This window comes from Poecilia reticulata, chromosome 5 (genome assembly GCF_904066995.2).
Source record: "Poecilia reticulata chromosome 5, P_reticulata-male-v2, whole genome shotgun sequence".
Taxonomy (NCBI): Eukaryota; Metazoa; Chordata; class Actinopteri; order Cyprinodontiformes; family Poeciliidae; genus Poecilia; species Poecilia reticulata.
Genome location: NC_088834.1, coordinates 11,728,888 through 11,741,649, shown reverse-complemented (window position 1 = coordinate 11,741,649; position 12,762 = coordinate 11,728,888). Strand labels below are relative to the sequence as shown.

Genomic DNA, 12,762 nt, shown 5'->3' with positions numbered 1-12,762 from the left:
GATCAATATGCAATGTGTATCGTATCTGACATACATTAAAGATTTTATTTTACCTGAAAAGTCTTTTTACTAAACTGTAATCATGTTAGCCACGCTAGCACAGAGTACAGTGTATAAGGTCTAGGCATATTCAAACATTTGCCAACAACAGAAATCACTGATTTAAAAAATAACCCTCAAAACCATGAATGCCCGACTTACCCAGCCTTGCAAGAACAATAGGCGTCAGTGATGTTGTCCACAGCTATATTTATGCTGAAGTTGTGAGGATCTGCTGTTTTCCTCATCGACCGGTAGCTTTTCGCTGTGACGCGCACAATGTTGGAGGCATCGCGTGGCTCAAACACCTTGATGTCGTCCAAAAAAGATGACATGTACTTGTTGGTTCCATTGTCGTGGCTGATATTTTGTGAAAATCCGGCAGAAATGCTACACTAATCGACTCGGAAATACTCTGCAGAGAGTCAGTCAAAATGAAAGACAACGTGTTTACATAGAAACTAAGCTCCGCGAAGTTTTGTTTGTGAGACATGCGGCCACGTGGGATTTTAGAGGGCGTTTCTGGCTTGGTAAGGTCCATTATCCCAGTTCACAGTACCAGTGAACGCTATACCAGATCACCTTTTCATAGTTTGATTTTTTTTCTTTTTAATGATAAACACCATATTCTGTTGATTGGTGTGTTGAAAGGCAGAAAACAACCAGAGACAAGAAAGGCTGGCTGATTTTAATCTCTTAACTAGTACATCTTTAACTTCATATTTGTGCCAAATTATAAACCCATTGCTTCACAAATGAAATGTTTATGCTAAGCAGGTTTGGCTCCCTGATTGGATGCCAAACCAATCAGGGTTTGGCACAAATTTTTATATTCAGTTTTTTTGGCCATTGTTGGCCAAACACTGATAAGAGGAATGTCATACAGAACTTATACTGCTGAGCTGGAAACAAAATAGTTGCTTAAATTGTACTTCAAAGCACTTTTGTCAACTTTTTTGAAATACACTTAATATTGGATTTAAAAGTTCAACTTACTGACCCGAGAACATTATGTGCACTTTTTATTAAGGAAATTGTAAAATATCTACATAGTTTGAAAATAAATCAACCCAAAGATTGAGTTACAAAGAAACTTTGTCCAAAATAATTATTTTGCTGTTTAAGAAAAAAAAAAAAAAACCCCAGAAAACTAAAACTTTAAGAATCCAGGAGGGATGACAGTAAGCTGAGAGAGAAGAGCGGAAGGAGACAGACGGGGGGAGAGAGAGGTTCACCTCAGTTTGTAATCCAATCTCATCCTGATTCCAAGCCGTTTGAAGTTCTATCAAGAGAAAAAAGCTTTGATCATGTAGACCTAATGAACTGGGAGACCAGGCAGGGGGGGAAATGGAGTGGAGTTTAACTTCAGAGTGCTGTCTTCATTCTACTGATTTCTACTGTTTTAATGGGAAAAATATATGGCAATTTTAATAAAAACAAACCACACTAAAAAACTGGCAGTTACGCAGAGCATTTTATCCCAGATGTAAAGTGTATGCTCCTGCTCCTTTTTATATGAATCAGGGAGTGTTTTATTCTTTTCATTCTGTAATGGTAGGAGGTGTTATTTTCTTGTTCCCATCTGTCCTTTGATTCAAAGCTAAATTGCTAGAAATTGCACAAACTGTTTTGCTCCTTTGTAGCATTGTTCTAATGTCATCGTGTCCCTCTGCCTGTTGCTTAATATTATTCTGCCTGCTTTTATCAGCAAAGAAAATACACTGAACATTTTCACTGTTGAAGTTCTGGGATGAAAAAAAGGGGGCATGGAAGTTGAAGTGTTTCATATTCCGAGTGCAAGTTGATTTATTTTGCATGTTTCAGTTTGGAATATTTTTTCTACTATGAACATAAACTGAAATTGTATGAAGCAAATGACACAGAAGAGCCAAAGGTTCCTCAATTCAGTATACAAGTAAGTCTTGCCATAACTGAAGTATAATTAAACTTTAATTTAAACTTAGCCAATCTAATGTTGGCGACTACTTCATGAACCATACTGACATTTTAAATACGTTTATGGTGGACGCCAGGCACTGGAAATACAAAATAATTGTAAGACAATAAAAGTTGTAATATTTTTTTAACCAGATATTGGATTAAAGTTTTAATGAATGATTTCAACAGTTAATTAAATAAATGGTTTAAAAATGTAATCACACATTAATAATATATTCATAATTGTATCAAAATTCAATATTGTCACTTATTGTGAAAATATAGGTTAAATTGGCACGTTTCTAAATTTGCGCTTATTTTAATTTATTGAATTGTGGTGCTTTCGACCAAATAAAGAGAAGCACTTTTTTTTTTAAGGAATAAGAGTTCAGTCAGCAGCATTTTTTTTTACTCCCTAAAATGTTTTTCTCGCTTTTTTGGGAAACACTTTTCTCTGTGTGAAACTGTGCTTAACAATAAGCGTCTTTATCTGCTGGATGCTGATTGGACAGTGCAGTGTCACACTCTTCCTCCTTTATTGCTATCCCTCTGCCCTGCCAAAAAACAATGATGTCACCCTTGTTGCCATGGTCACAGAATTGCAAGCAGGAACATGCCAGAGACGGGGGAGGAGCTGCTGCTATGTTTCTGAGGCCATGCAAAAACTAAATATACATGGACTTGTGCAAGACATTTTATTGGATGTTTTATGACCTTGATCTTGTTAGTGTATGTGCTCTGTTGCCTTGAGTGAGCCAGTGATTCTCAGATAAGTTGAGCCAAATTTCCATCAGATTTTATGACCTCTTTTTGCCACCAGCTGTGTGGAATAAGCATAAATATTTATAGCAATTTATTTCAAATCGTTTAACCATTACAAAGCTGCCACTCTCCATTAATTTAGGTTTAAATGTGTTTCTACAATTCACAAATAAAAACACTGCATGGGATTTGATCGGCACATCATTTTAGTACTTTTTTGTGATAGAGGGTGGTTTAAATTGAAGGAGAACGGTGCAGGTGAGAAGTTTCAGTATAAGCAGCAACCTGTCAGAAAGGGAGAGTTAGTGCAGACTTTGTTTTGTTTGGGGTGAATTCAGTGAGATGCGTGAGGCTGAACGAAGCAGTGGAAAGTCCCCTTGCTGAGACTGAGCCAGTAGTAGTTTTCCTTATCCCTTCTTGCTTGAACTCCCACTCACTGACAACTCTGTAGGCCCTCTGTACCAGGACAAGGCTGCGGATAGAGAAATAGTTCACACCACACACGTGTATATGAAGTCTCTCCACAGCTATTTCCCCCACAACGTTGCTGACCAGATACACTGCTGATGCCAGGGGTTTATGCCTCGCTCAGCAAACTGAAGAAGTCAACAACATCCAAAATTTCAGCTTAAACAAGTTGGACAGAAAAACTGTCTTCAAGCTGCATTTGCAGTCAACCTGTTTGAAGAAGCAATGTAACACTTAGCACTTGGACATGATTTATATCACTTAGAATAACTGCTGATTATAAGGTTGGAAGTATAACTTTTGTGCTATTGGAAATTGCAAAAGTCACAGCCATTGGTGAAGTTTTGTCTCTAATTCATATGTACATATTTGTCTTTCTCCCTTTTGCAGGTGAGGCAGCGCTAAGAGGGGACCCCAGATTCCAGTCCTTGTCGCTATCCTCGTCTTCCTCCTCGTCGTCCTCTTCTTCCTCAATCTCCAGCCACAGGACTGGCCCTCCTCCCATCAGCCCCACCAAGAGGAAGATCAGTGGGGACCAGGGGGACAGTGACATGGATGACAATGAGCACGTAGCTAAGATGAGTCGCCTGTTTGCTGCACAGCTGTGAGTACATACTAAGATACTCATATGATACACTCATATAAGACTTTGAATGTCACTATTGGTCTTTATCTATCCTCTTTTTCACAGACTCCATAGATATTAGAGTTAGTTAGTGGAGTCGCCTCATATTTACCAGATTGAGTTTTGCCTGTGCTTGCTAAGTGTTTCTGTTGGCTGAGTGAGCTGCAGCACGGGGCCGTTTTCTCAGAAGTCCCAGTTTGGACTCCAGGATTCTGTGCCAGGTTTAGTTGGTTCTGCAGAGTAAGATGCCTCTTGAAGCTGGATCTTACTCTGAAGGCTGTGAAATAGTCGAGTGCATAACAGAAAGATAACTCAAGTAATATTTCCACATTCCCACTTCAGACTAGGTGGCCATCAGGGCTGAGTCATTCATGGAGACTAGCCACTGCTATTTATTACAAACAGACCAATAGAAAGAGCTGTGCACACTTGTTTCCACCAGTTAGTCAAGATTTACACAATTGAAATGTGTAAAGACAGATTTTTGGACAATGCTAACTTCTTGTTTTGTGTGGTCTAAATATGAAGCAAAAATAATGTAGGTTATATGATAATAAATAGTTTTGAAACCATCAGAAAATAAAGGATTTACAAAATCATTCCTCTCTATGCCAAAAAGTATTTGCTGTTGGTTGATATGTTCATAAACCAAAAATTCAGGGAGTTAGTCTCTTTACCTTCATTGCCTAAAGAAAAATAAAAAGAACATTTTCCAGAACATTTTGTGTTTGAAACGAGACCTAAAGGGAAGAGCCTATTTGACCCGGTTCCTGGAAGGGCTCATATAAAAATCAAGTGGTTGTCTTGATCTGTGATGTTATCTCGCTTACTGTTAAGAATTATTATCTATCGTCCTCACTGTGTATTGTTCTCTTGTTGTTTGTCACTTTATGATCCACTTTATATGCACTCTGCGGTTGAATTTTCATGTATTTATTACCACTTGCGCCTACTTGTGCATCATGAGTTGAACAAGTTGAACTTGGTTCAGTCACTCTGAGTCAAAGTACCAAAGGACATATTGTTCTATCAGCTCTCATTTTGCCACAGTCACGTTCTCTTGTAGCCATTTCTTAGCTTAGAGCTTGGTTTTTAAAAGATGAAACTGTTGTAGAAATGACATTTAGGGCTGTGCTATCATGGCATTCACAATTCCACAGTTTGTAATTTGATCTTGAAGTGAGTTGATCGCTCAGGGTATTGGTTAAGCTCCAACAAGTTAAAATTTCCAGTTGCCTTGCTTCAACTTGGTAGTAAATATAGAGCTTTAATTGCTATGGAGATATATTTTTACCCTGGAGACCTTGTTTCCTTTCACTCAGCCTTAGTCATTTACTCTGAAGTTTCTCTAAGGACATACATTCCCTGGTAAAGTCAACTGCTGACTGACTTGTTGAAACCAGCCGCCAGAGTTAGCCTCTGACTTGAAGACAGTGTTTACACTGGAGTGAAGAATGATGGGTTCACTAATTCACACTAAAAATAGTTTGTAAAAATACTTTTCTTAGAAAACACTGCAAGGTGAATACCACAAGCACACATGCATGCACACAGTTCTGATATGCAGAGGGGGCAGCTCAACTTCATGTTACCTAATGTGTAAAATCGATTGTAAATTTTCTGTGTATGCTGATAAATGGATGTTTGTGCAAACTAGGTTTTAGTTTTCTTCTGTATGTTAAGTCAATCATATTTTCAATGTTGACACTGGTTTCATTCCCCAGAAATGTATTTAAAGATGTTTTATTTATGCAGTTAGTTAAATTTAGTAGACCTACTAGCATGGGAAGCTAACTGTATAATAACCTTGAGCAAAACATTTCTGTCAGTATTCACAAGAAAATACTAAACAACATGTTCTACCATGGTATTTTAAAATGTAAAACAGGATTACCAGAGTCTTTCCTAATTCTGCTAAAATTACATGAAATAAAATTTTATGTGATAATAATCCTATCTGTACCATTTATTTCTGTTTAAAGAATTAAGCAACAATAAAGAGTAAGCCCTTGCTAGAGTTATGGATGGATGGTGCTACTTCAGTTTCCTGGCCATGGCTGTTGGTGTTTTTCTTGACCATGTTTATTTTTCGAACAGCTTCATTTGTTTTTGTTGTTGGCAATAACCAATGATAGTAGTTTTGTTTTAGCCAGCTGACCATCAGTGTGCAGAAATAGGTGGGGGGCAAATCTTCTGATTTAAGAAGATGCCTAGTTAGAGGAACTTGTGAGGAGATGAAGGAAAATTTTAACTTTTCTAAACTTTTACTGTAACTGAATAATAAACAAGAAAAAACTAAGTTATTTAACTTTTCTTTGAAATCCATAGTCTAGCTTTAATGTATCTTGTCCCAGCAGTCTCGGTCTTATCAGTACAGTTCCACCTTTTCACGAAGTATATTAAAATCTTTAATTGAATTCAAACAAACCCTGTTTGGGCATTGACAGTTTTAGTGGCAGGCTCTTTGTCTGCACTGAGGCTGCATCTGCTTTAGGAGTTATTCACATATATTGCATTCTGCTGCCCATGCATGCATGTGCGTGTTCCTATTTGTGTGTGCATCTGTGTGGGGTGAGGTCAGACAGCAGGGAATACTTTCTCATTTTCTCTGAGGAGTAGGAGGAGTCTTGAACAAAAGAAGCCTTATCCTGCCCACTGGAGCCTGCAGACTGGAAGCTTGCTGCAGCCTGTTTGCCTCTGCACCACTCTGGAGTTTTAGAGCCACCAGTATAGAAGTCTTCAGCCATCTCATTTTTCCTTCAACTTTAGTGCCAGTAACACAGCCAGGTATTGTTTTGATTGGAGAATGTTAGATGAGATAGAGGTAGAACTTTGACTCCCAGTAGAAATTAATCCTAGATGGAATTACCGTTTATGAAAACATAATTTCTTTGCTCCGAAAACAACAAATAAAGCATGACTGTCAATTTGATAGTCTATTCTTGAAGAAAATTTAGTTTTTCCTGAATTTCTGACATATCCACATTGTATTTATGTCCTGTACCCCTCAAAACTTACCCATACAGCAAGAATACAGGCAAATCCAGTATCTCAGCATGCAGAAATACACATGCCTTCTACTGGGAACTCCAGCACAATTTTTTTCTCAAGGATGTTACTCCAGAGGCTTTGTTGGGAGAAAATAAGAGGCCAAGGTTATGGTGTGTTTGTATGCGTGTCCAAGCCTGGGGAACTCATTGTTATGCTCTTGTTTTACATGAGACTATTTATGTAATGAGCATGTGAGGGAAAGAGGGAAGGATCAGGTTTTTTTCTTCCTTTTTTCAGCATGTGTGGCTTTTTGTGTTCGTGTTGTTATCTTAGCCTTCTTGGGGTTGTTCCCATATTCAGTCAGCTCCAGCTCTGATAACCAACCAGTTTCTCTGCTGTCACTTAGCTGCAAAACCTGCCAGATTTCTCTGTTTTTATGCAGTATTAGGTTGTCAGAATTTACTACCAGCGTCAGAAAACATGTGGAAACTGGTCTTTTATTTTTTTCTTTAGATAGACACACATTGTTGGATTAAAATACAGACGTTTGTGTTGTTTATTTTATTAGAAAGGGTTCAAATATTACTGTAGCTCACTTAAAAAGATTCAACAGAATAAACTGGGTTAAGATCTTTGTATACATTATATATATATATATATATATATATATATATAATGTATATATATATATATATATATATATATATATATATAATGTATCTTTATGTATTTTTTATGTATCTCTATCTTTTAGGTCTTTATTCTTCCCAGATGTTTCCTGTCTGTATCTCTCTTTTTTTTCTCCTCTTGAATTTATTCAGTAGGAAGTGAACATGTGCCCAACCAAATATTTGCTGGAAAGATTTTTCTGAAGACTTCAGAGCAGAACTGTGAGAAAAAGTGTAAAACTTTTATAGCCCCTGTGCATTTGCCACTAGAGAATGCAGAGCTTTTCCTTCAATAGCTTGAGTTCTATTTTAAACTTTCACTCCTAAAACTTAAAGACAATTTTAGTTTTCTGCTTTATATACATGCTTCTAGTTTTGAGTTATTGAAAACGGGCCCAAAACAGGTATTTCTGACCCTTTCAGTCATTGAAATGCACAATTGTGATCTGAAACTTGAGGTTGACTTAAAGACGGGGTTCCTTTCAACTGGCTCCTCTAAAACCTCTACTTAATGACAGATCTGAGCGTTTAATATTGTTCAAGATATTGTACCGTATGTACTGAGGGCTTTGAATTTCTGGGATTTAAATTAAGGGATCCTGCAGTAAGTTCCAACCACAGTGACTACCACTAATGCCATGCTGCACAAACCCAAGACTTTATAGGACAGACTCAAAACGGATATTTGCTCTGTTTTACTCTCCTGAAGAGTTCATTCTGATGTTCAGTTACACGGTTCATGAAAAAAGCCGAATTTAAAAGATTGTCATTACAACCTTCACTTTGAGAGTAAAATAGAGCTTTGCTGTCCTAATGTGTAGTAAATGTCGGTTATAATTTGTCATTGGGTGTTTTGTTTTTCTTTTCTCATCCATATAAACACAACTGTGTGTGAGCGTCACTGCTGTGTGGTAAAATGACATAAAACTGGCTGACATTCTCTCATTATACATTTAATAATTAATAATTAGTTGGAACTTGTTTTGTTATCAACTCTGATTATTGGGTTAAATAGAATTTCCACCATTTTCTGTTGATAAACTTAGATGCATATTTTGTATTTAATAAAAAGAACAATTAGATAAAGGTTAGGGTTACTTTTATGAGATGAATAAACACAGTTTATGAACAGTGGGTTGAGTAACACAGTTGGGGGAGGTATTTTAAAAAGAACCTTCGGCACACTTTTCTGTTTGTGTCATAATCCTGAAAAATATTAAAACTTTCCAAATCTGAATCAGTTCAGGATTCAAAGAAAACCAGGAAACAATATGGATCAGGAAAAATATGGATCAATCCAACTCTACAAAAATATACAGGTATATATTAATTTTCCAGAGACTGTTCCTTTTTCCAAACTAGAGCTCTTATTGTGTTTTATAATCCACCTTGTTTTATCTCAGGCCCTTGTTTCATGAACAGTTCTCTATCTCTGCCCTAATGTCCTCCTCCTCCGTCCTCCCAGTGTGACCTTTCAATGAGAATTGAGAGGGGAGTAATGGAGACAAGGACACAGGTTGGGCTTTAAAAGCCTGAACACTGACATGAAGTGTGATTTAGTGGGTAGTCACAAGCCACAGAAAGACGAGGGGGCAGATTGATTCAGCAGCCATGCCATTCATTAGGCAGATTTGTTAATCCCCAGTCATTGGTTCCTGTGACGACTGTCCTGTTGTATGAGGATGTGGGCATGACTGCTTCTTGGCAGTGATGACAGTCAAACTGTGACTCGTCTGTCTTCTTCCCTCTAGGCTCGGGTATTGGTTACATCTGGAGATAAAATAAGAGATGTACAACACACATATTCTCCACATGATTTAGTTCAAAAAGCTTTGACTTTTTTTTTTTTTTTAGCAGAAGGGAAATGGATATTGATGCCACTAGTGAAAAACACATGAGCTTGTTGGTGAGCAGTGAGCCTGGGTTTATAAAAGTCCTGCCAAGTCTATCCCTCAGTTGACCCTCAGGAAGTTTGCTGCTGATTGTGAGAAAAAGAGAGGGGGCAGCATTAGGAGAGAAAAAGACTGGGGGGTCTCTTTGCTCATGTAAGCTCTCAGCACAAACGAAGGAAACTACCAACCTCGCTCGCGCTTTCATGAGCTAAAGGTCTGGACCATTCACATGCAGCTCCCCACTTCCTCCTCTCTCCTGTTTTGTGTTTGCTGTTGTTTGTGGAGGATGGTGCTGTGGACTCCAGATGCTTGACCCAGCAGTCAGGTTGCCTGGTCACATGGTCCTACAACTGTTTATCTGAACTTGCTTTGCATCCAAACACACCTTAAAGGGCTCCTCCTGGTTTTTCACCACAGAGTCTAATGTTTGCTCTTACAACGCAGTGAAGCAAACTTCACCATTTTGAGGAAATGCCTCCACAAGTTATTTGGAAAAGATTGAAGTTGTTTACCATCCTCCAGTATAATGCAGAATTGTTTGCAATAAATTAGATCACTTTTACTCACTTGACCCTGAATAGTTTATATGTAGAAAATAGAGTGAACACTTCTCTGTTAAAAGGCCAGTTTTATTGGGGGGGTTTGGGGGGGGGGGTATACTGCCATCAGTATATCTGATGGCAGTATACCTGCCATCAGATATACTGAAACTGAACAACTGTGAGTAAAGCTCAGCTGTTCTGTTAGGATTTTCCAGATGATTTTTCCAGACCAAATTTTTCTTATACCTTAGCTTAAAGCAATGTTTAGTAGACCAGTTACAAAGAATGAGAATGTCCTCTTGCTCAAAGTCATCAGTCAGGAAAATGGTACAAAAAGACCCATATGTCTTCCGTATTCTTCACATGTCTAGACTAAGGAGAAGATGGATCGAATCATTTATTTCCTGGCCTGGCTAAAACCTGCCAACACTCTGCAGAAGAATGTTTATATTTATGACGAAACCCAACTTGAACTTTTAACCCACAGCTTCTTAGGATATATTTATTGCTAAATCAGCCATGAACATCACAGTAAGGAGAGTATACCTACAGTCAAATGTAGTAGTAGGATCATGACGTGTGGGTGAAATTCCCAAACCTCACAATTTGAAAGATTTGGAGAACTTTGGCAAGGTGGTAGTGAGCAGGTGGAGCCTGATAGACTCCAAGGAATGAAGACTGAATGCTGCAGTTATATCACAAGCTGCTTTAACACGGTGTTAGCATGCAAGCATAAACATTTTATTTCCTCCCATTCTAAGAAAAAAAAAGTTTGGGTTCTTGTAGTTGTACAGTATGTGAAAACCTTTAATAAGGATGTGAATACATATGAAACTTGTGCATGTCTGTGTAGAAGCGAGGAGTGTGTGTAGGTTTTGTATATAAACAAGCCCACCCCCTCAACCCCTGAAGTGGGTATGCAGGTGGAGAGAAATGAAGAGCAGGGAAGGCAGTACAGTACGTTTTGCTCCCTCAAATTGGGCCTCAATGTCAGAAGGGAATGGAGCAACACAGGAACACACTCACACACACACCCCCCCACACACGCGCACACACAAGGAACAAGGACCACATATGACGCACTCACTGGAATAATCACTACCTGTTAAACTGGAAGCAAGTCTGCACAATGTCAGGTATAAACGCTGTGTAACAAACATATCAAAGTTATTATCACCAGAGCTGGAAAAAAACAGGCAGAATGTGTGTTGTGTTAAAGTGTTGTTAGTGTAAAGTCTTATCATCAGTTCTGGTTTTCCAGGGATGAGCTCACATTTTGGAGAGAAGAGAGACCACTCTTTGTGGCCAGTTGGGCTTCCATGACCCAATTACTCAACCCACTGTTGTAGAAAAGAGGTTTAGGGAAATGAAGCTAAATCTAAAGGGGAGCGTTTCTAATGTGTTTGCAGATTTTATCACATGTTGACAGTAAATTTTGGCTGCAGTTTTTTTTTTTTTCTTTAGAGTTTTAATATTCAGGGGTATTAAGTGTGCTGGCTGCTCCCTCACTAGAGAGAGATAATGTGGATTTTCCTTTTCTAAGGAAATCACTTTAAAGCTTTGAACTCGCTGCCCATTTGTCCCTCTGTGCAGAAATAAGTTTGGAATCCTTCCATGTTGGATAAATTTAGGCAACAGCTCCCCTTGCCTTGCTCACATGGAGACACTGTGTGAGAGAGGTTGTGATTCTACCAAAGGGCTTATCAACACTCCAAGTTATCTGAGAAATTAGCGTTTGAGTTTGTGTCGGATCATTCCTGTACTGTCATCTTTTAATCAATTCTCTTTCTTCACTAGTTTGCCTTCTGATTTTTTTTTTTTTCTGTATGAATCAACAAATATGTCAAACAATTGGAAAACTCACTTGTTGATTAAATAGAAATTAGGTGTAGTCGCTGAGGTAAAGTGATTTCTTCTTGTTTCACAGGAAACCGACAGACTACCGCAGCTCCCCTGTTGTGAAGGACCATCGGCGGAGTCCCAGCGAGCGCATTGTTGTTCCTGTTCATCTGGGGGTCCAAGCCAACCACCTGTATGGCCACGGCCACCACCACCACCACCACCTGGCCTCGTTAGCAGGCATGGACCAACCTTTGGCGCTTACCAAAAACAGCATGGTGGCGACGCCACGCAGCAGCACAGCAGCCATGGCCTCGGTGGCGCACACAGTCAGCGCAGTGGAACGGCAGCAGGTAAAACACACGTCCTGCTTCTTCTGTCTCCAACGCTGAGCACTTTCTTAAATAGTTCAGTTACTTAGTCACGGTCTGACTAATGTGCTTTTGTTAGCCGCGCTTTCTCTGCGGGGAATTTTTTTTTTCTTTGACTGGTGCAGAATTATTCTGTTTGCGTTTTTCCATCCCACCGTTTCTTGCATAATTGCTGGGCAGCATTTCTCAGAACTCTTATTGAACACAGCGCCTTTTGTTCTCTCAGAATCGTCCATCGGTGATCACGTGTGCTGCAGCCAACAATCGCAACTGCAACCTGTCGCAGTGTCCCGTCTCCCACAACGGATGCTCCAACTTCACCAACAACCACAGAAAAATCAACAGTGAGCGCAAACACAGTTATGAAGAAATGTTTATTATCAAGTAAATTGGGTACTTTTTGAAAAACAAAAAAAAGTGGATTGTTCATCATGCAAGGTTTATTTTAACAAGCCAGAATTTCTTTTTCTTTCATGTCCAGTTAATATCTGGAGGTAATGAAAAACCCAGATTTGAACTAACCATGAAACACACCAAACTGAATGTTTAAGCTTTGCTTTTTTATTACTTTTTATAACTTCATTTAGTTATGTAAGCATTGCATACATATTTTATACATACATACAT

The 12,762-nt window shown here is 38.7% G+C and overlaps 1 protein-coding gene across 3 annotated transcripts in view; it reads left to right on the top strand.

The window, feature by feature from the left end:
* Positions 1–12,762, top strand: part of vgll4b (vestigial-like family member 4b) — a 39,908-nt gene that overhangs the window by 21,200 nt on the left and 5,946 nt on the right. For all 3 annotated transcript variants that reach the window (XM_081607019.1, XM_081607021.1, XM_081607020.1), the window contains 3 exons: positions 3,598–3,811; positions 11,853–12,117; positions 12,362–12,479. In XM_081607019.1, coding sequence (XP_081463145.1) covers positions 3,598–3,811; positions 11,853–12,117; positions 12,362–12,479 — 597 coding nt within the window. The remainder of the gene's footprint in view (positions 1–3,597; positions 3,812–11,852; positions 12,118–12,361; positions 12,480–12,762) is intronic.